This window comes from Artibeus jamaicensis, unplaced genomic scaffold (genome assembly GCF_021234435.1).
Source record: "Artibeus jamaicensis isolate MK-2021 breed Jamaican fruit bat unplaced genomic scaffold, CSHL_Jam_final contig_432, whole genome shotgun sequence".
In the NCBI taxonomy this organism is placed as follows: domain Eukaryota; kingdom Metazoa; phylum Chordata; class Mammalia; order Chiroptera; family Phyllostomidae; genus Artibeus; species Artibeus jamaicensis.
Window position 1 is genome coordinate 9,944,367 of NW_026521828.1, and position 22,945 is coordinate 9,967,311.

At 49.6% G+C, this 22,945-nt stretch overlaps 1 protein-coding gene across 2 annotated transcripts in view; it reads right to left on the minus strand.

Annotated features, from left to right (window-relative positions):
• The window catches only part of GALNT10 (polypeptide N-acetylgalactosaminyltransferase 10), a 179,491-nt gene that overhangs the window by 23,002 nt on the left and 133,544 nt on the right, over positions 1-22,945 (minus strand). For both annotated transcript variants that reach the window (XM_037156908.2, XM_053665909.1), the window contains exons 5-7: positions 9,530-9,715; positions 6,459-6,642; positions 654-771 (exon numbers count right to left, since the gene is read on the minus strand). In XM_037156908.2, the coding sequence (XP_037012803.2) occupies positions 654-771; positions 6,459-6,642; positions 9,530-9,715 (488 nt within the window). The remainder of the gene's footprint in view (positions 1-653; positions 772-6,458; positions 6,643-9,529; positions 9,716-22,945) is intronic.

Genomic DNA, 22,945 nt, shown 5'->3' on the forward strand with positions numbered 1-22,945 from the left:
GGGGGAACAGACACATCACCACTGTGAATAAAGAATTTATGATCCCTGGTTCTGAACTGCGCGCAATCACTGCTGACATTGATAATGAATGTAACCTTTTAAGACATCTACTGAGAAGCCTCTAACAAGCATGGTCTCATGGAATCCTCTCAACATCCCTGTGAGGATTAAAGCACCATTAAACCCGTTTTATGGAAGCAGAACGTGAAGGTCAGTGGGGTGAAGTTCTTGTCCAAGATCACATGGCTGGTAGGAAGTGGTACGGCCAACATTTGACTTAGGCAATCTGACGCTGGCATGGATGTCTTCATTGCTGTGTGTGACAGTGGTCCTTGGCATTGAAAATGATGCCTGATTCAGAGTTGTGTATTCACACACTGGCTTGGCCCAGTAACAGTGCCGCTGGTCAGCCCTCATGAGCAGGGATGTGAGAATGAATCCCCTGCTGACCGCAAGGGCACAGGACAGGCTAACCTTCTCCTCAGAGGGACCCATTCTCCACCTGAGATCAACACAGGGCCCCACAAATAAAGGGAGAATGTGGCTTCTTCGCCTCAGGTGCCCGAGTCCTCCAGTCTTTCTAGGCTCAGACCAGCACCAGGCAGGCAGCCTGCCGGGACAGGGGCCAAGGGGGCTTCCGAGCGCGGGCTCACCTTGAATGAGATTTCATACTGCTCGCCTCCCCAGATCTCCAGGCCTGGGTCGTACCCGCCCAGCTCCCAGAACCACTTCCGATCCACGGCGAAGAGCCCACCGGCCATCACGGGAGACCTGTCAGGGAAGAAGAGTGTGGTATGAAATGGGGACCTGATGGCCACGGCTCTGAGGGCACCCTGATACTGCCAGGTCCCTGGGGTGCGCTCCTTGCTGCCCAGGACACACAGCCCACATGTCAGCAGGGAGTCCAAGGCCCTCCGGTGAGGCCCCAAGCTTGTTTCTTCCTTACCTACCCCTCCTCTCATAAACGCCAAACTTTAACCAAGTGGGCCCCAAGTTCCTTTACGTGCTAACACTAAAGAACAGCTGTGAAATGAAATCGCAGTACTTCCTCCCATGGGTCTCATAGCTGCATCGTGTTTCTCTTTCCGGTCCTCCCACTACTTTCCGGGTCTGACTCAGGTCCTCCCAGGCCGGACTGGGCTGCAGGATGTTCTCCGAGGTAGGAAACCCACGGCTCCCGGCCCCACCCCAGCCCTGCACGACACTCTCTGCGGGGCAGAGCCTAGGAACCTGTGTTTCGGACACACTCCTCTGAGGATTCTAAGTCAGTTCAGCACAGGCAGTTGTTCTGCTGAGAGCTGAGAGGAGCCACAGTCCGGTTTTCCAGTTGCACTGGGCTAAGATGAATGGCACCAGTGTAATCAGAGCTGGGTGGGGATTTCAGGGGATGCCATGTGGCAGGGCAGCTACCTCGGGATGGAAGGCCCCAGAAGACGGGGTGTCATAAGGGCCTCCGGGGGTGCAGACGGCACTACAGGAGCAGGAGAGGGGGACTGTCTGCCTCTGGGTTTTGGGGGCGAGGAGGGACGCTGGGGGAAGAGTCAAGGAAGGAGGCCCAAAGGGGGGGGCACTCCAGGTGGGTCTGGATCAGTGAGAACTTGGGGGAGGGGACTCGGAGAAAGCAGGAGGAAAGCACAGAGATAACACGTTTTGGGGTGCCACGGGGACGGAGCAGGCAGCCAGCGTGGGATCCTGCCAGGCCCGTGGGGACACCGGCTGGGACCTGCCCCAGTCTCCCGCGGGGCCTCCCATGGGCTGGCTCCTGGGAGGGGCCGGCACTGTGTGCTATGTGCAGACCTCTCAGAGCGGCCGTGTCTTTGTCCAGCTCCACTGGCAAACCCCAAACCTTCAAACCAAAAGGCATGCCAGCTGCACCCTCCGCGTCCCCTCTGCGGCCCCAGAACTGCAAGCTGACAGCGAGCGGACTGATTAAAAGGAACTTCGTTAACCCACGTGCACCCCAATCTTCCTATAGCAGATGAGCCCTCACAGCACCAGAGGGGACTCCTTTAAAAGGGGATCCCGCTGACTGTTTACTGAGGGACTGACTATCCCAGGGGCTGTACTGAATTAAGTTATTATTAATGAAGTGACTTCATCCCTTGCACTGACCTCATGAGTTTCTTATGCCTCACCAGAACCACCCCGTGTTACGCACGCAGAAGCCAGGGCACAGACAGGTAACTTGCTCAAGGGCTCACAGCTGCCAGCCAGGATGGAAACCTGGAACCTATGCCATGGTCCACACCTGTCACAGCCACGGTTCGCTGCCTCCTGACAGGGAGGAACAGCCGAGAAGCAGGGGACAAGTACAAGGATAGAGGATCAGAGATGGGGGAGCCCTGACTGCGACCCGACTCTCCCTGACCTGCAGTGTGACCTGCGATGAAGGGTTTCACCACCCAGCCCCGTGCCCCCGGCCACGGCAGCCACAGGTGCACGTGGCGGCCGAGCACCTGCCAGGTGGCTGGTGGGACCACAGGGTGAGGCACATGCCGAGTTTCTGAGGCTCAGGATGAGGAGGCACAGATAGGGTCTCTGTAATTTTACAGTGTTGGTTACATGCTAAAGTGAGAATGTTTTAGATGTCCTGGGTTAGCTAAAATATATTACCAAAATGAATTTTAGCCGCTTCTCTTTAGCTTTTTAAACATGTTTTAGCCCTGGCTGGTGTGGCTCAGTGGATTGAGCATGGGCCTGTGAAGCTGGGGGGGTCGCTGGCTCAGTTCCCAGTCGGAACACATGCCTGGGTTGCAGGCTGGGTCCCCTGTGGGGTCACATGGGAGGCGACCACACATTGATGTTTCTCTCCTTCTCTTTCTCCTCCCCTTCCCCTCTCTCTAAAAATAAATAAATGAAATCTTTAAAAAATAAGTAATATTTTATTCTTTTATTTATTTATTTATCATTTTAATTGTATTTTTTCCGGTACCATTTAATCTTCTTCCCCCGCAATCACCACACTGTTGTCCGTGTTCACGAGTCCTGTCTCCTTTTTGCCCAACCCCCCCCCCCCTCACCTCCCCCCGCCCCTAGAGCTGCCATCCTGCTCTCCACCTATCAGTCTGTCTCGGTTTTGCTTCTCTTTAGCTTTTTCACATGGCGGCTTGGAAATTTAAAAGTCCATGTGACTTGCATTATACTCCTGCCGGACAGTGTCAGCCCTTCTGTGCCTGCTTCCCCTCTCCACCACGGGCCCATAGCGACACTTCCTCGCTCACTCGCCAGGACGGTTCCGGAAGTATCCAGGACTGTGAGGAAACAAGGAGTCAGTGCTAGCGACTCTCCTTTGTCTCCTGAAGGTTGTGGGGTTTGGGTTTTCTTGCTGGAGCCTGACATCCACTGCTCGGAGGCAGCATGTTTCTGCCCCTGTGCTTCATGAGAAAGCAAGCCCAGGCCTCTGCACAGAAGATCAGCCTGCGTGGAAGCCGGGCGCAGGGGCTGAGGAGCTGCTGCCTGGAGCTGCCGCACCACAGGCGGCTGTTGGCCTCCAGGCGATTTGGATGCTCAGGGCTCTGACTCCAGAGGGAGGCCTCTCCTCCAGGCAGGTCTGTTCCCTGCCGCATTCAGCACTAACACTAACGCGTCCGAGTTCTGGTGAGCGCCACTCACCTTACCGACGTTGCCTCCAGCTCTCAGAACGCTCTCTTACTAGCCCCCTTCTCAGACGGAGGAACTTGAAATTCAGAAATACCACACGCTCTGCTCAAGGGCATATAGTAAGTGGATGAGCTGTGATTTGGACCAGGGTCTGCCACCAAAGCCCAAGTTTTTCAAACATCATCACACCGCACTGTGCCTACAGACTGCCCGTTTGCTGGCGCTGTGGGGAAGCGTGCAGAAAATGACCAGGATTTCTCCTGTGGCCCCTCCCCTGGGTTTTGTCCAAGTGACAGGAGAGAGACTTCTGGACTGCATCAGAGGACACCACGGATGGGGAGGCCCTCAGTGGCTCTCCACCTTGGCCATACATCAGTGTCACCTGGGACCTTCAAAAACCAGAGATGTCCGCATCTCACCCCCACACTCTGGCGTCACTAGTCTGGGGTGACGCGGGTGGGTTTGTTTTGTTTTTTAATGAACGCCCCGTGCACTGCCAGTGGGCCCAGGCGTGAATGCAGCTGCCCTGGGGCCGGGCCAACCCCTGCAACACCCGGATGTGGGGACGAGGCCCCGGAGGAAGCTGGCTGGGCCTCTGCTGCTCACCAGCTGCACACCTGAATGTGCCCTTCCTCACCCTGCCTCGAGGAGGATGGGGGCCGGACGCACCCTGTGCACCTTTCAAGGCTTAGTGCCTGCGGATCAGTTAATGGCAGAGGGTCAAACCATAAAGGGGGTTCTGGTTGCCTTGAAAACCCCGTTTTCTGGGGCAGCCCATTCTGACCTCAGCCTCCACTACGTGTCCTCTTGGGGAAGTGCGAGGAAGGGCTCAGGCAGCAGTGTTGGACGCTGTGGAGGACACAGGGGGTCGGGAGGAGAGCAAACGTCTGACCTGCTGAGGCACGGGGCTCCACTCATGCCCTCTACGCTGGGCTCACGCTGCTCCATCACCCCGGCCGCCTTCCATTGCTTCCAGGAAGCCACCTCTGAGCCTGCACTGGGGCCCAGCACGTCAGGGGCCCCTTCAGGAACCTTGGGTAGGCACTGCACCCATGAAGACGGCTCAGCTGCCAACAGCCCCCTTTCTGAGGTGGGGAGGGTGGGGGCACACAGAAGCTGGGGTCCATGGGGAGGTGTGGTGGACAGAGTAACGCGCTCTGCAAGAAGTCAATGTCCTAATTCCTGGAACCTGTGAGTATGTGACCTTACACAGCAAAGGGACTTTCCTAATGTGACGAAGGGCCTGGAGATGGGAGAGCACCTGGTGGGCCAACATAATCACCAGGGTCCTTGTAAGTGAAAGCAGGAGGCAGAGGCAGAGAAGGAGAGGTGATAATGGAAGCAGAAGATAAGGAGAGAGGGAGGGGCATGGAGAGAGAGAGAGAGAGAGAGTTGGGGGAGGGACAGAGGGATACGGGGTGGGGAGGAAGGGGGCATGGAGAGGGAGGCTTGAAGCTGCTGGGCTGCTTGCTGGCTTTGAGGAGGAAGGAAGGGGCTGTGGGCCAAAGAATGCGAGCAGCCTCTAGAAGCTGGAAAAAGCAAGGAAATGGACTGTCCTCTGGGGCATCCAGAAGGAATGCAGCCCTGCTGACACTGTGATTTTAGGCCAGTAAGAATCATTTCAGGCTTCCGACCTCCAGGACCTTAAAAGAATAAATTTGTGGCTTTCTTTTGGAAGCTGGTAAGTTTGTGGTAATTTACTGCTGCAGCAGTTGGGAAACGAATCCAGCAGGAGCCTGGACTTTGGCTTTGTACCCAAAGATCTCCTCCCTGTCTCCAGCAGGAGAGGCGGCGTGACTCTCGTGGCAGCTGCAGGACGGCGGGCCCTCGGGGCAAGCAGAGGCCCTTTCCAGAGCTGCAAGTACTGGAGAGGGACTGGGCTGTTTCTGGCTCAGCCACTCACCCACTGTGCACCCTGGGGGGCCTCGCATTCCTTCCCTGAGATGGCGCGGAGTCCACAGCCTATAGGTTCCTTCTAGCTCCCACATTCAAGATGCTGGGAGCCCACTCCACACCCCCCCGAACTGCTCCTGTGGGGGGCGCTGTTGCTTCCCTAGCATTTCCACAGGGGTGTAGCGGAATGATGGGAAACCTGGCTCGGGGCAGACAGACCTGCCCATGTATCTGGCCTTTGCCACATCATCACTGTGTGACCCAGGCAAGTTGCTAAACCCTCTTGGAACCTTAGTCTCCACATTGGAAAGCATGGATAATAATTTAAGCCCTGGCTGGTGTGGCTCAGTGAATTGAGTGCCGGTGAACCAAAGGGTAACCAGTTTGATTCTAAGTCAGGGCACATGCCTGGGTTGTGGGCCAAGGCCCCCAGTAGGGGGCATGCGAAAGGCAACCACACATTGTTGTTTGTCTCCCTCCCTTTCTCCTGCCCTTCCCCTTTCTCTAGAAATAAATAAATAAAACTTTTAAAGGAAAAAATTAAAAATAAAAATAATTTAAATAACAACTGAGAGGGTTAAAGATGATCAGATTGTAATGTGCTCAGCATGCAATGCCTAGCACTTAGAAAGTGTTCATAAGTGGTGGTGATGGTGATGATGATGATGATGATGATGATTACAACCCGGTGCCAGGTTTAAGGGAGGGAGCATGAGCAACCTGCTGAGCCCTGGCTGGCAACTGTGGCAAACTGCACAGAGGAGGGCAGGGAAGAGGTGACTAGCTTGGAGGTCCATGAGCTGAGGCTCTGTCACAAGATGGGACAGGCTGTCCTTCTAGCTGGGGGCACCTGCCCTGGCCCCTCTGCACTGGACTTTTGAGGGAGGTGATGACTCTGAGTTATGTGTATTGGGGACAGGTTACTGGGTGAGCCACTGGGACCAGCCTGGGTCACTTGTACTTACTCAAATGGGTCACTGGGGTCGGCCTTCTGCAGTTCTGGAGGGATGGGGATCCGCTTATAGTACATCTCCCAGTCAAAGGCGCCCCGCATGGCATCCCCCGCCTGCGTCTCATACCGGAAGTCATCGTGGTCAATCACATCAATCATGGGGCACACGATGGTCTTGCGGTTCCGAGCGATGCGGTCTGAAGAAGCCAAGAGATGCCCATTAGGGAGGTGGGCTAAGGGGGCAGCTAAGTGCACAACCTGTTCTGCAGCTTATTTGCATTTTAACATGTTCCCTGGGTGATTTCTCTGAACACTTGAGCTTGAGAATCCTGGAGAGGAAGGGAAGACACAGGCTTTAATAAGCAAGATGGACCAGGGTTCCTATCCCAGTCTTGATGCCTGAGACAGGGACTCTGCACCAGCTACATAACTGATGTCTCTAAACCCCAGCATTCTCCTCTGGGCTTGTCAGTGATCTGTTAGGGCAGGTGATGTGCCATGAGGAGCAAGTGGGCTGTGCTGGGATGCCTAGCAGCTTTGGGCCAGGGGTCAAGTTCAAGACCTGGAATGGGGAGCCTGGTAGGGTCAGAGTTAGTTGGCAGCTGCACCGTTTAACCACCCTCCGCCCTGGCCCACTGCATCAGAGTCTCTGGGGGTAGAGGTGGATCAGCCTTGTGACAGGCCCCCTGGGGATTAATGAAGCAGAAGAACTTCTCCAGGGAAAGAGCTAGAGAAGGGCCTCCCTTCCTAATTATTCATGCCCATTCAGGGGATTTCACTTCCGGGGCAGGTGTGGGCTGAGGGCAGAGGGCCCTGCAAGGTGCTGGCCAACTATAACAAGTATGAGGCCGAGAGCTGCACCAGAGGCAGCATTCAGTGCTGTGCTCCTCTGGGGACAGCACGTCCAGGTTCGAATCCTGGTTTTGTTGCCTACAAGCAGAGTAATCTTGGAGAAAGTTATCTGCTGCCTCTGATCTTGGTTTCCTGGCTGACCAAGTGGAGGAAGGCAGCACCTATCTCATAGGGGTCTGAAGGCTGAGTGGGGCCAAGAGGCTTAGCACCCCTGACATCCTCCGTGCCCAGGACTGCTGAGGGAAGCTCAGGGGCAGGCACTGGAAGGCTGAGCATCTCCCTCATTCTCTCTGCCCCTCAGTTTTCTCATTTGCAGGCTGTGGATGATAACGCCTGGCCTGCCTGTTCTACCACATTACCATCAAATTCAAATGGGGATGTGGCCTAAAAAGCTAGGAGCCTAGCAGAGCCAGGATGATGATGATGATGATGATGATGATGATGATGATGATGATAATGATAGAGGAAACGATAATCGATAGTGGGTGTCCTTGGGTGGGGCTGAATCCTACTCACTCAGCAATGCTCGCTCTCCAGAGAAGGCAGAAGGAGCTGTGTACAGAGGTGTTAATGGTTTCAGAGACAAACACTGTAATGTGTTCTGTCTGCTAATCACATTAGCAGGGCAGACTTTTAAATCTACATCCCTGGTTCCCATTTCTATTGCAAAAAGAAAAAAAAAAAAGAGGGGGAATGCTTCTTCCAAGTATGCCTGCAGATTATGAAAATTACCCTCATATATTTCCATAGCCAGAGCGAAGGGCTATTCAGAGGCTCCGCTCAGCTTCCTGCCCCACCACTCCATTCTCTTTATGAGCCACTGAATGACCCGACAAATGGGCTGTTCCTTCAGGACTATAAATTAGCCTATTTATGGGGAGGCTGTTTTTCTTTTTTGTTCTTTTTCAGTAGTGAGAGGCAGATGCACACATCTTGGTTTTATCCTTTCCCTCACCCCTGGGGTCCTGGACCTTGGGGGGCAGAGGCACACTGGGTTCTGAGCTGATCTGTGTTGGAGCACAGCTTCTGGGCTCACCCATCTGACTGTGTGGACTTTGCTTTCTGTCCTCATCTCTGGATGGTGGCCTAGCCAGTGCTCCTAGAAGTGTGGCCCCTGGACCAGCAGCACTGGCATCAGCCAGAAGCTGGTTAGAAACACAGCTTCTCAGGCCCCAGCCTGGACCTCCAGAATCAGAAACTGGAGCAGGGCCCAGCACCCTGTGTTTTACCGTCTTTTAGGCGATTCTGAAGCACACGCAAGTTCGCCCTGAACCTCAGTCCTCTTTGCTCCCTCAGCACTCTGTTATGGGAAGCACACCCACCCACTTCTGAGGGGTTCCCTTTTCAACTGAGTAACTCTTCTCCAATCTGTCTCTCTCACCGCCCCTTGCCTGACAGTCAGTCTCAATGGGACACTTCCTCTTCAATGTCAAACTGTCCACACCAGCTCACTGCCTTTATCAAAGCTCAGTTCTCCAGTGTTCAGACCCGACTCTCCAACCTGCTATGGGATAGCAACATCCAATCCTCATGTCTCCCGCTGTCACTGGGGCTAAGGTGGACGACTCCTGGAGTGAGCTGCCCTCCGTCTACAGCCCTGAGAGCTGCCAGCAACTCCAGAGAGGAAGTGACTTCAGGGAGGCCACGAGGAATCATGAGAGAGTTCAGAGCCAGACAGATGGCGACAATGCCACTTATGGCCCAGGGAATAAGTGAGTCACTCCATACCTCTGAACTCCAATGTCTTCTACTATAAAAAAGAGGTACTTTTTGACCCGGCATAGTTTTGTAAGAATTAGCGAAAATGCTTGCAACCTTCCTGGCTCAAAGTAGCAGTGCAGCGAATGGTAATGGTTGTAAGTTGACAGGATGATGTTGCTCCATAGTTTGGCCCTTCACAGTACAAAGGCACTTAACAGTACACAGAAAGTTGGCTGTCTGGGGAAGCAATCATGCTGCTAGCAACCAATGTGTACATGACTTTGGGCAGCCACTAGCCCAGTCTCTGAGTCTCAGCTTCCTCCTCTGTAAAATGAAGGGACAGGACTGAATGGGTTTTTAGGGCCTCTTTGAGCACTCTGAACTTCTGCGCCTCTCGTGGCACCTGACATTGTGTTGGATGTATCTCAGGAGGGCAAGGGGACACTTGGGGGTGACTCCCTGAAGAAGGCTGGGGCTGGTGGTGACTGGCTCATTCCAGGCCTCCTACCTCGCCTTGGGAGGGCCTCTTACCAAGCAAGGGAGGGAGCCAATTGACATTGGCTTCGCAGTGTGAGTCCAAGAATGTGATGACATCCCCGACTGCTGCCGAGGCCCCCAGCATCCGGGTCCGTATCAGCCCTTCCCGTTTCTTGGTTCGGAGAATCCTCACGCTGGGGAAATGGGCCATATAGTCTTCAAGTGGCTTTTTCAGGTGCTCTGGGAGGGAGACAGAAGAGGGCAGATGGACGACAGGTGAGAAGAGCTGCTTAGTAACCATGCGCGTGGCCTCCTGCCTGTTACACGTGCACTGCACCTTAGAGTTTAGACGTAGTTCTCTGCTGCATGGCCTCACTGTACCTTCCAGATAGGGCCAGGAAGGGCAGGGCCCGCCACCCGTGTTCTGCAAATGGGGAAACTGAAGCTCAAAGAGGTCCAGTGACTGCACCAGACCTGGGGCGCGAAGATCTTCTGTGAGCAGCTGTGGCTTAGGCCTGGCTGGGGCCCACTCCCTTGTTTTCTAGTAATGATACTCTGATTTTTCTTTGGGAAACTGCTCCTCTCCTTCTGAGCCCATCAGACTTGGATGGGGCTGGCTCCATCCCCTGGTTCCAAGGGGGAGGAGCATGGAACTTGGGCCTGATCAATCAGGACATTCCTGTCCTGTGGCCTCAGTGATTGGTCCAGTGGATGGCCAAGTGACCTGATTTGCTCGAATAGTAAACTCTGAGAGATTTTTTTCAGAACCACTGAAAAAAACCCAAACCCAAAACAAGGTCCTTTTTTTTTTTTTTTTTTGCTAGAGTTAGTTACTGTTGGCTATACGTCTGGAGCTGCAGGTGACATCTTTGGCAAAGTGAGGTGGTAAGAGGTACTGGGGAGACTTGTGAGCCCAAAGCCAATGTGTAAAACAAGAGTCAAGAGATAAAGAAAGGCAGCACCCTGATGACATCCTGATTTCCCAGATTCCCCCTATGCATGATGCAGACAGATTTCTAGATGTCCTTATTACATGTGACAACAAATTCCTCTTTTTACTTATTCTAATGTCAGATGCACTTCTGCCCCATGTGTGAAAAGTTGTTTAGAATAAACCTGAAAAAGTCTCTTTCTACTAAATGCTGGTGTCTTTTACTTTCAGAGTTTGAGCCCTTTATGAAAACTCTAGCGTGACTACAAAAAACTATACATTGTATTTAAGATATATGCTTTCTCATCATTTCTAGTCAATATGGTATGAGAATTCCTTGCTGGTACAATTGGTAAGACAAAGAAATAGAAGGCATAATGATTGGGAAAAAAAAAAGGTAGTAATGTCTTTAACTGTAAATGACATGATTGTTCACATAGAAAATCCTGAGGAATGTACAAAAACTAGAACTAATAGGTAAACTTAATCTGGCTTCAGGATATGGGCCAACATTTTAAAATCAATTCTATTTCTATATACTAGCAAATAAGAACCAATTGGGAAATGTAATTAAAAATGGTAATAATACCTTTTACAATTTAACCAAAGAAGTACAAATTGTATACTTAGAAAACTACAAAACATTGTTGAAAGAAATAGATAGTTCACGTTCTTGGATTGGATGACTTAGTATTGTTAAGATGGTAATAATACCTCCATATTGATCTACAGATTTGTGATTAAAACCACAGTGGATATCTTTGCAGAAACTGATAATTGACAGCTGATCCTAAAATTTATGAAAATCCAAGGGATGAATAGATCCAAAATAGCTAAAAAAAATCTTTTGATTATTTATACCTGAATGTTTATAGAAACACTATTCACAATGGCTAGATGGTGAAAATAACCCAAGTTTCCAATGCCTCATGAATGTATAAACAAACACAGAATATGTCCACACAATGGACTATTACTCAGCCATAAAAAAGAATAAAGAAGTGATACGTGTTACACCATGGGTAAATCTCAAAAACATTATACTAAGAAAAAGAAGTCAGACACAAAAGGTTGCACACTGCCTGATTCCAACTGTAAGAAATTCCAGAATAGCTAATCCATGAGGACAGAAAGCAGATTAGTGACTGGCAGGGGCTGGGGCCGGGCGAATGGGGAGTGACTACTTAATGCACATGGGGTTTCCTTTTGGGATGATAAAAATATTTTGAAATTAGATAGTGGCAATAGTGACACAGCACTGCAAAGATTCTAAATGCCAATTAACTGTACATTTGAACATGGTTAATGTTATGTGAATTTCACCCCGAAGAAAAAAATGGAAAAAGGATATAAATGGCCAATAAGCATGTGAAAAAATGCTTACCATCATTAGACATCAGGGAAATGCAAACCAAAACCCCACTGGGGTACCGTACTAGTTCACATCCACCAGGACTGATCCAACCAGAAAGTCAGATGACAAGTGTTGACGAGGATTTGGGGAAACAAGAATCTTCATACATTGTTGCTGGGAATGTAAAATGGTGCAACCACTTTAGAAAACGGTCTGGCAGTTTTCTACACAGGTCAACACATTCATAACCCAGCAATTCCCCTCCTTGGTATATCCCACGAGAAATGAAAACATGCGCCCACACAAAAACTTGTACACTCATGTTCGCAGCAGCAACATGCATAGTAGCAAAAAACAAAAAATCATCCGAATGTCCATCAAATGATGAATGGATACACAAAATGTACAATAGTATGGCCATATAACAGGATGCTATTCTGCAATAAAATAGGATCAGCTATTGCAATAATATGGAAGAGCCATAAAAACATTATGCTAGGCTAAAGAAGTCAGACATATAAGACCAGATATTATATGAGTCTATTTACGTGAAATTTCTAGAAAGGTAAAACTACAGAGACAGAAAGGAAATTGGTGCTGCCTGAAGCTAGGTTGAGACTGATTTCAAACAGGCACAAGAGAACTTTCTGGAGTGATGGAAATATTCTAAAACTGGATTATGGCAATAGTTTCACAACGTGTAAATTCACTTAAAAACACACTGAAGTACAGACTTAAAATGGGTGATTTTTATGATATGTAAATTATACTGCTATGAGGCTGTTAAATTATAAAGAAAAAAATCATTTGTATTTGTATATACTGGCAAAACACAACTGGAAAGTACAGCAAAAATAGCATTGGTAATAGTCTCATATATAAAGACTCGAATAAATGGTGTGAAAAATAATATTTATAGGTTATAAGACTCTGTATAAGAGCCAGTTCTCAGCCCAGAAATAAACCCACGTTCAACTAATACTTGACAAAGAAGCAAAAACACACAAGGGGGTAAAGATAATCTAGTCAATAACTGGTGTTGGGGAAACTGCACAGATACCTGCAAAAACAATGGAACTACACCATTTTCCTGCACCACACACAAGAATCAACTCAAAATGAATAAAAGACTTAAATGCTAGATTGAAACCATAAACATCCTAGAAAAAAACACAGGCAGTAAAATCTCGAACATTTCTCATAGCAGAATTTTTTCTGATATATCGCTTTCGGCAAGGGAAACAAAAGAAAAAATAAACAAATGGGACTACATCAAACTAAAAAGTTTTCGCACAGCAAAGGAGACCATCAACAAAATGAAAAGACAACAACACACCAAATGTGAGAGCATATTTGCTAATGATACATCTGATAAGGGGTTAATATCCAAAATGTATAATGAACTCTTACAACTCAACACCAAAAACCAAATAATCCAATTAAAAAATGGGCAAAGGACCTGAAGCGACACTTGTCCAGAGGACATACAGATTCTAGACACATGAAAAGATGCTCAACATCACCAATTATCAGGGAAACACAATTTAAAATCACAATGACATATTACTTCACACCAGTCAGAATGGCCATCATCAATAAATCAACAAACAACAAGTGTTGGTGAGGACGCAGTGCAAAGGGGACCCTTGTGCCTTGTTGGTGGGAATGCAGGCTGGTGCAGCCACTGTGGAAAGCAGTATGGAGTTGCCTGAGAAAATTAAAAGTGGACTGCCTTGTGATCCAGTGATTTTCCTTCTGGGAATATATCCAAAGAAACCCCAAACACTACTTTGAAAGAATATATGCACCCTTATGTTCATTGTCACGTTGTTTACAGTAGCCAAAATTTGGAAGCAGCCCAAGTGCCCATCAGTAGATGAGTGGATAAGAGAGCTGTGGTGCATTCACACAACGAAATACTACCAGACATAAAAAAGAAGAAATCTTACCTATTACAGCAGCATGAATGGAACTGGAGAGCATTACGCTAAGTGAAACAAGCCAGTCAGAGAAAAACAAGTACTATATGACTTCATTTATATGTAGAAGCTAATGAACAAAATAAACTGACAAACAAAACAGAAACAGACTCATAGGTACAGAGAAAAGACCGACAGCTGTCGGGGCGGGGGGGGGGGCGGCTGGGGAAGCTGGGTTAAAAAAGTGAAAGGATTAAGCAAAGAAAAAAACAAATTTAGACACAGACAACAGACTACCAGAGGGAAGGGGGTGGGGGGAGGTACAAGAGGGTAAAGGAGGGATAAATTGTGACGGAAGGAAACTTGACTTGGGGTGGTGAACACACAATACAATATACAGGTGATGTATCATAGAACTGTATATTTGAAACCTATATGACTTTATTAACCAATGTCACTCCAATAAATTCAATAAAAATTTAAAAAAAGAGCCTGTTGCCAAACTGATCTATAGATTCAATGCAACCCCAATAAAATCACAGCACACTTTTTTAAAACCGACAACTTGGCCCTACGATTTCTGTGGAAATGCAAAGAACTTACAGTAGTCTAAATAATCTTGAAAAAGAAGAACAACATTCAAAAACTGACACTGATTTAAAAAACCCATCTAAGGCCCAAACGATCAAACTAGTGTTGTCACCAGCAAAGAATTAACGAAGAAAAGGGGTCAAAAGAACACAATGGAGAGGTCAGCAGGAGACCCACGCATACATGCTGTTGAGTGATTTTTGATGAAGGCACCAAGGCAATTCAATGAGAAGTTAAAAGAAATTTCAGCAATTTCTGCTAGAATGCCTGGAATGTCGTGGAAGTGTCACTGATTGGGGCCCAGGAGAATTGGGCTGTGCTCCCCCACCTGGCCCAGTGAGTCCATCACTTACTTCCTCTGGGTCTCAGCGCCATCTGCGAAATCAGTTCGGACTGGAAGGTCTCCCATGGCCTGGGGCCCAGGCCTTGCAGAAGCCCAGGTAGCACATGACCAGAGCCGGTGGGCTTTCTGCCCTTGCCGGTCTCTGGGGTGATCACCTTCCCAACCCAAAGTCCAGATTCTGGTCTAAATTCACTCTATCAGGGGTTAGACAGGAAAGGCTGTCCTAAATCAGGGGGTGTACCCAAGTCATCTGGTGAGCTGGCCATAAATAAAGTGGGGGGCGGGCATCCCCCCAGGTGATGGTGATTTGGTGTACTGAGGGTAGCCCCCGGCAGCTTTAGTTTTACTTGACCACAGTCAGAAGGCTGTGATGCACAGCCAGGCCTGGGACCCAATGGGGTAGTTCAGTCTCTTCATTTTACAGCCAAAAGCTGAGGTCCGGAGAAGGGAAGAGCCTGGCACGGTGAAAAGTAGAGCAGCGTCTCACACCAGGACCCCTGGCTGCTTGGTCCGAGAACCTACTGAACCTTTTGTTTTTCTAGGACTCTAAGGAAATGAATCACTTTCACTGGTAAGGAAGGTTACAACTGTCAAAGTAGCTTCACATATTTTATCTCCCCTCGTTCACGAAATCACATTCTGCATTTGACAGATGAGAGAACTGATGATCACTGGCTGTAAAAAGGGAAACTCTACCCTTTGTGACGGCACCTATGGAACTGGAGAGCATTATGCTAAGTGAGATAAGTCAGTCAGAGAAAGACAAATACCGTATGATCTCTCATATGTGGAATCTACCAAACAAAATAAACTAACAGGCAAAACAGAAACAGGCTCAGAGATAAGAGAGCAGACTACCAGCTGTCGGAGGGGAGGGGGTTGGGTAGCTGGGTGGAAAATGGTAAGAGGATTAAGTAAAAAAACCCCTCACAGACACAGAAGACAGTATATTGATTATCAGAGGGAAGAGGGCTGGGGGAGTGTATGAGGGGGGTAAACGGCGATGGAAGAGTTGACTTGGGGTGGTGAACACACATTACAATATACAATTGGTATATTATAGTCATAGCATTGCACGTCTCAAATTTATATAATTTTATTAACAATATCTTCCCAATAAATTCAATTTAAAAAGTATTACTTTTTAAGATCAAGGTGAGTTTTATCTTAGTGTTCTGCAACAAACCAACGCACCATGGGCATTAGGCAAATTTGAAATAATAATGAATTTTTAATAAATCTTCAACAACAATTTTTATGCGTACGAAGGAATGTTTCTATTGTTAAAAACCTGGAAAACAAAAAGAACTGGTAATTATACACACACATACACACACACACACACACACGCACATCCCAAAAAAAAAGAGAGAGAAAGAAAGAAAAGAAAAAAACCGATGCTCAGAGAAGCTAAGAACTTGCCCACGGTGGCAGAGCCGGTAAGCTGCTGGGTCCCTGTCTGCAGAGACACAAGGCCTTCCCTCCTGTTGTCATGCTGTCCCAGCCGACAGTCCTATGCTACTGCGTGATTTTTGTGTCTTCTACCTACCCTGCTACAATTTACTTAGATTTTAAAAATCAGCTCACTTTTTTAAATTAAAATTTTTATTTAATTAAACTTATTTCAAAAGGAAATGTTAAGCATCATAAAAGGAAGATCAATACCACTTGTGATAAAGAGGTAATAAAAAAAATACAAACACATGACCAGGAGCTCAAGGTCTGCTCTCTCTGTCAAGGAGGGGGCCACGGGCCACCAGATGCGACTCTCCATCGGAGAAAACCAGGAGAAGCGGAAGAGCATTGAAACGAGAAAGCGTTCTCTCCACACGAGTCCGTGTTACTTCCTGCAGGTCTCTGAGCCACTGAGACCATCTCAGGTGCCACTTCTGCTGCCTTTTGTACTGGTACACTTAGGGAAACACTGCCCCGGTCTCCAGACACTTCTGCGAGGTGATGTGTGTTCCAAGCAGTGTTGCCTAGCATCTCACAGGGAGAGCAATGAAAAGATCAACACAGAAAAGATGATTACGCATGCACAGCCAAGGCTGGAAAGCTGAAAAACACCCCAGGTCACCCTCTTGCTTGCTCGCAAAGATTAATACAGTTTCTCCTGCCCTTTCCCACTTATCTTTGGAACAGTGACTCTGTAGAAAACAGAAATCAATTTTCCCTAATTGAGGGACTAAATCTTTCCAAAAGAGACTTTCTTGGGCATTGAGACAAGATAGCAAGAGGCACGATCACATTCCAGATAGGCTGTTGTTCGGGCAGGAATACTACCTTAAAAAAAAAAATCCATAGTCATCATGACCACTGCCTCCTCTTGGCTGGGTTCAGCTGATAGGTCATCAACTTGAGGATGAGATCACCTCCCATCTACACGCCACCACACCCATCCGGATTAGAAATACCACCCAGCCCTGCTCTGATCGTTGAGGGCCCGCTCGGGCAGAGCCCCACCACTAAATCACCCCACACGCAGATGGCTGCATCATTACCAATCAGGCAATTAAGGCCCTCGGACAGCTTGTGGTAAAGTCAGAGCCATTATTTAGGGACAATTATGCTTCTCCTGTCCTTATTAGAAAGTGCATTTACACGAAATCAGGATTGTTGCCTTATTTTGTGACTTGGATGAGGCCACTTCATAGTCATAGAGCTGAAAAGGACTTTAGATGAAGACGATGTTTTGATAAAGACAATTACGTTCACACACAGAGCTCCCTGCTTCCTATATTGATACACAGTCTCTGACACCTACAAATGGGGTGTTACGGTCCCATTCTACAGATGGGGTGCCATGAGGCACAGGGCAGGTGAGACAGCCCCAGGACACAGGGGCACAGGTTATAAGTGCTGAAGCCAAGGTCCCTGGCTGCAAACCCAAACTCTTCCTGATGCACCAAACCCTGTCTCTGTCCCCCTTCAGCAGTCCTTTCATCCTGCCCAGAGGGGACTGGGAGGGACAGAGAAGTCAAATGTCCTCCCCAGAACCACACAGTGAGTCTGTGACACAGGGTTGTCTACCCCCCATCTTCACAAACACCAGGGTAGGGATACAACAGCCTTCATCAAAGTGCTTGTACTCAAGGATTTCTATGCTTTATAAAGCTGTGTTAAGAAAGATTCTGAGGCTATATCCTGGCTCAGCATGGAAGTCCTGGCTCAGCATGGAAGCACCAGGGTGGAGAACACACGCCTGCCCTGGAGCACTGGGGAACAGCAGCCCTAAAGTCAAATATGCATGTTTCTATCCCAATGGCTGCTCTGCTCTGCTTGCATTGTAACAGCAATAGAGTCGCTTTCGCCCTTATTACCCCTCTCATTTAAGGATGAGCCACAGCCAACCGGCAAAGGGGGAGGCTGGTTCTGAAGGTACACCCCATCACTGAGAGACTTTAAGTAGACATTTGAAGAGGACTTACCAGAGAGCTCACAGGTGGGTGCCCCCACCCCCTCCTCAGCATTTGTTATCTGCCTGCCTGACGCCCCCCACAGCACCTGCCTCTGCCCGGGGCTCTCTGCGCCCACGTGGTGGACCTCAGCCAAGCACTCTGGTGCTGGTGGATCGCCACCCCAGGTTCTCAGCCCTCCGGGGGGCTGACCTGGGCGTGTGTGCGCGGCTGCCCCCAGAGCTGCTGGTGGGGTCCCGTGGAGCCCCCCACGGTGCCTGCCTCCCCTCCTCTCCTCACTTCCACCCTCTCCTGCTGGTTTTCCCCAAATCTCCTCCCAAAATAACCACTTGAACTCAAACCCTGTCTCCAGATCTGCTTTAGGAAACGCAAACGAAGACAAATTCCAGGTGGTAGGTATGACTTAGAGGGTCTGCAAGCCTGACTGTGACTTCACGACTTTGGCTCAGCAATGAGTTGTTCCATTGGTGCCCAGTTCCTGCGAATACTGGTTATGGCGTGTTCGGTACGCACCCACACCACGCCCTCACCCAAGGACTTCACGCACATCTACACACCCAATCCTCATTGACAATCCACAAGGCAGGTTGTGATGTTTTACTGGTGAGAAACTAGGGGCACAGAGGGGTTCAGTAACTTTCCCCAGGTCCACAGTTACAGTAAGTGGCAGGTCCTGGATTTGAACCCAGTCAGTCTGGCTCCAGAGTCTGCAGTCTTCTTTGCTTAATGTTTCCAAAAATTAAGAATCCTTTCAAACATGCTTTAAAAAGCAGGACAGAATAACGAACCCCCCACGGACTCCTCAGTGAGCTTCGGAAACTGCCCCAGCCACTGGAGGACGCTGGGGCTGACGGAGTCTGTGCTCGTATCCCTGACGCTCTTGGAGGAGGGAAGCAGGGGGTTAATGAGGAAGGACTGGCATTGTCCCTCCCCAGAACACTCCTGGTGAGTTATCTTCATGCTGGACACAGGGTATCTCAGGAAATTCCTGCTGATTATCTAAGTGGGCTCCCTGCAGGTCACTACAAGGAGAGCGAGGCAGGTATCACAGGAGAGGAAACCGAGGCCCAGAGAAAAGAAGGCCTTGCCCCACACCTCTCAGCTGGTGCGGTCTGAGTGAGGACCAGTCCTCACTAGCATATCCCCAGTCCTCCCACTATATCCCACCTGTACGTGATGCACATGCACACTCACGCAGACACGCGTGTACACACCAAGGCCTCCCTGGGGCCAGCACTGAAACAGCCTCTCCCTCTTGCCTGGTCTGAGGGTGCTTCGGACTCCAAGGACGACTCTACCTCGCGGGCTGCAGCCCGGGTTGGTGCATTCCAGCTCACAGTTTGTGAGCTGACCTGTGTCCCCCCAAAAGGTCTGTGAAGTCCTGACCCTGAGGACCTGTGAATGCGACCTTATTTGGAAACAGGATCCATGCAGAGGTGCTCAAGTTAAGATGAGGTCATCCTGGTTTAGGGTGGACCCTGGTCCAATGACTGGTATCCTTAAAAGAGGAGGGATATTGGGACACACAAGGAGAATGCCACGTGGCGTCAGAGGCAGACGCTGGAGTGATGCGTTTACAGGCCAAGAAACTGCAGGCAACGCCAAGGACTGCAGGCAACACCGAAATCTCGGAAGAGGCAAGGAAGGCTCCTCCCCCAGGGCCTTCAGAGAGAACATGGCCCTGACTGCTGACTTCTAGCCTCCAGAACCGCGAGAGAATCACATTCTGCTGTTTTAAGCCACCCAGTATGCAGTGCCTTATGATGGCAGCCCCAGGACACTAAGACAGAAGGGGGGGGTCGGAGTTCTCACACATGGGCACGGAAACAGCGACACAGCAAGACATGGCCCTGGTCCAAGCCCCTGCCGCCCCTGTCTGGACATGGTAGTCTACGGCCAACGGCAGCAGCCATGACTGCTGTCCCTGCTTCTGCTCTGCCCCTCTTTGGCCTAGTTTGCACAAAACGGTTCACATGGTCTCTTAAAAAGCAGTAAAAGTAATCTTGCCACCATTCCACTCTCTTGCTTAAAATCCTCCCATGGCGTCCCACGGCTCTTGGAAGAAGGTCCAGAATTCTTACCAGGAACAGTAAGGCCGTGAATGGTTGGCCCTGCCCCCTCTCCAGCCTCCTCTTGCCCATCCCTTCCTTATTACCACCCCCTCCCTCCCCTCCCCCCATCTTCTTTTCGGTGTCCAAAGGCCCATGGTGTCTCCTTCCGTCACTGCTGGCTCTTCTGCTTGGACTCCCCAGGTTCCAGGCCCCTCCACACCCCCTCCCAGTGAACCACTGCTCATCTCTCAGACCTTGGCTCAGCCTCAGCCGGTCACTAAAGCCTTTCCTGGACCCAGACCACAGCGGGTGTTGAGAGCATCGCAGATCCCTGGAACTTGCCCTTCACATCACTCAGCTCAGATCATCCTTCTGTATTCGCAGTATCACTTTGTCGCCCCCTAACTCTCAGCTCCAGGACACACTCTACGTGCCAGCAGATTCCCTGTGCCTCACGCAGAGCGAGGCGCCTACGGGAATCTGCTCAATCCATGAGCCTCTTCCTCCGTCGTTTCATTTAATTTGACTTCCCTGTCAGAGGAGCAGGTCACGGTTCATCATCCTTATTTCCAGATGCAGGATGTCAATTTCGAAGATGTTGTTCTGGTCCAAGGCTACACAGCCGGTAAGTTAAGTGGTGAAGACAGGACTCAAATTCAGTTTGTTTTGTTCAGAAATCTTTGCTCTACTGCTGTGTGTAATCAAATTAATTCCCAAATAGAGCACCAGTGTTTCAATCTCTGCTGCCATCGAGCCTGGCAGAGATGCCTGACCCGGAGCACCAGAAATAAAGGAGCTCTGTGTGCCCCACACTCTGGCAGGACCCTGAGCATGTGAGAGCGGGCCGTACAGACAGCCCAGCGAGGGAAGAGGAGGAAGTCACAGACCAGACAAATCAGCACCGTCCCAGTGTCGCTGTTGGTTTGACGGCCTTCAGGGTGTTGTTACTAATGCAGAGGCTGACGTGGGAGAGGCTGCCCTCTGCACACACGGGTCACCTCCTGGGAGCTGTAGATGTTCTGGGTCTTGTTATGTCTCAGTTCTGCTGGGCTTCTGGCTATTAGAGTGTCACAGCTCATGTGCTTCCAGACCGATTCATTTACTTGCAAGTCTTAGTGTATTCTGCAGCACTGCCCATCCATTTGCAAGAGAGAGGGCACGCAGCAGTCAGCAGTGCCACTCTGTGTCCTGCTTCATTCCTCAGGTGTTTGTAGCCAAAAGAAAATTGGCAAGATGAGCTGGACCCTCACCTCCATTATCACGGTCATTGTCGGGATCTCTGTCGAGTGTCCACCGTGTGCCCGGGCCCTGTGTTAAATGCTGCTATTTATCCACATTGCCTCATTTCATCACCATGATAATTCTATTAGGGGAAACTGAGGCTCAGAAAGGTTCTATGCCAATCTGTGTTCAGACAGCTGGTGGGGGAAAGCCAGGAGTCATAGTAGTGTTATTGAGCTCAAAACCGGTATTATTGACTATGACACTAGACCACCCCTCAGTGGCCTGTCTCCCAGTCCTGCCAGTGGGTACTGATCTTCAGTCCCACAAGCTCAGCCTTCTTCCCCACCCCTGGGATGTCCAGGGTTTCACTTGCTTGAAAAACTGAACAATAAGGAAAGATAAATAGCAGGAAATTTAGAAAGTGAGGTCGAGAAGGAAAGCAATGAGGGCATCAGGACAGGCTTTTGGCAGATGAGATGCACGGCCATTTAAATTACCATTTACTGTTTGGAGAAGGAAATCGGACCAGCCCTTCTGGAGAGACACACTTTTTCTGGTCCCGAGTGAGTCCCAGGAAGGAACTTCAGAGAGTGGTAGAGCTGAAAGGGACCTCAGAGTTCAGCTAGAAGACCTTCCCCACTCACCTCTGACATGGGTTCTCCCTATAAGACAGTCTAAGGCATGACAGACACTTCTGACATGTGGTTTTGAAAAACCTGACATTTATTTCCCCCTTCCCATTCCCCTTCCTCCTCCTCACCTTCCTCTTCTTGATAATAGCTTTATTGAGGTATAATTCACATATTAAACAACTCATCCATTTAAAGCATACAATTTAATGTCAACCAGCCATTTCTTCTTGCATTGCTAGAAGCAGTGAATCAACTGTACCCTGGTGAAGGCATTTCTGCCGGGGAGAATTCAGTCCAGTGTAATCAAGAACACATCTGCCACACTCCTGCTGTGTGTCAGGAACTGCGCCGGGCACAGTCCTTCCTGTTGCTCTAACACGGTGGTTTGCAAAGTGTTGTCCCCAGACCAGTGCCATCAGCATCACCCAGGACCTTGTTAGAGATGCCAATTCTTAGGCCTCACCCCACACCAGCCACTCAGATGGGCGAGGCCCACTGACCTGGATTTTCTCAAGCTCTCCAACTGATTCTGAGACGTGCTAGCATTCGAGAAACACTGATCTGACTCAATGCAGGAGGTGAGCCCAGAGAAATGAACCGAAACCATTGTGACCATATTAGACTCTCTAAATGATTAGAAATAAAACCCCACATTTCCTGACAGGACAATAGAAACAATGAAGTTCTCCAAGGATTCCAAGCCTCTTTGCTGGCCCCCAGCCAACCTGTGAAGGGAATGGGCGACAGCTCAGGGGCCCTCCCATGCTTTGCCTCAGATCGACAGTGGTCCCCCCTGGCCTGGCGGCTCCTTCACCTCCCTCCCTGGTGCTCCTCTCATCCTCAAGCAAGCAAAGGTCTCACAGACCAGTGCAACTCCTGATAGGCTCACAGCAAGAACACTCAAACCTCAGCCCTAAAAGTCCCCAGGGGAACTGGTTCTCGCACACGCCTGGGAAGTCTCAGAGTCTGACTTCTATGCACTGGGGAATAGCGGTTTTTAAATCTTTCG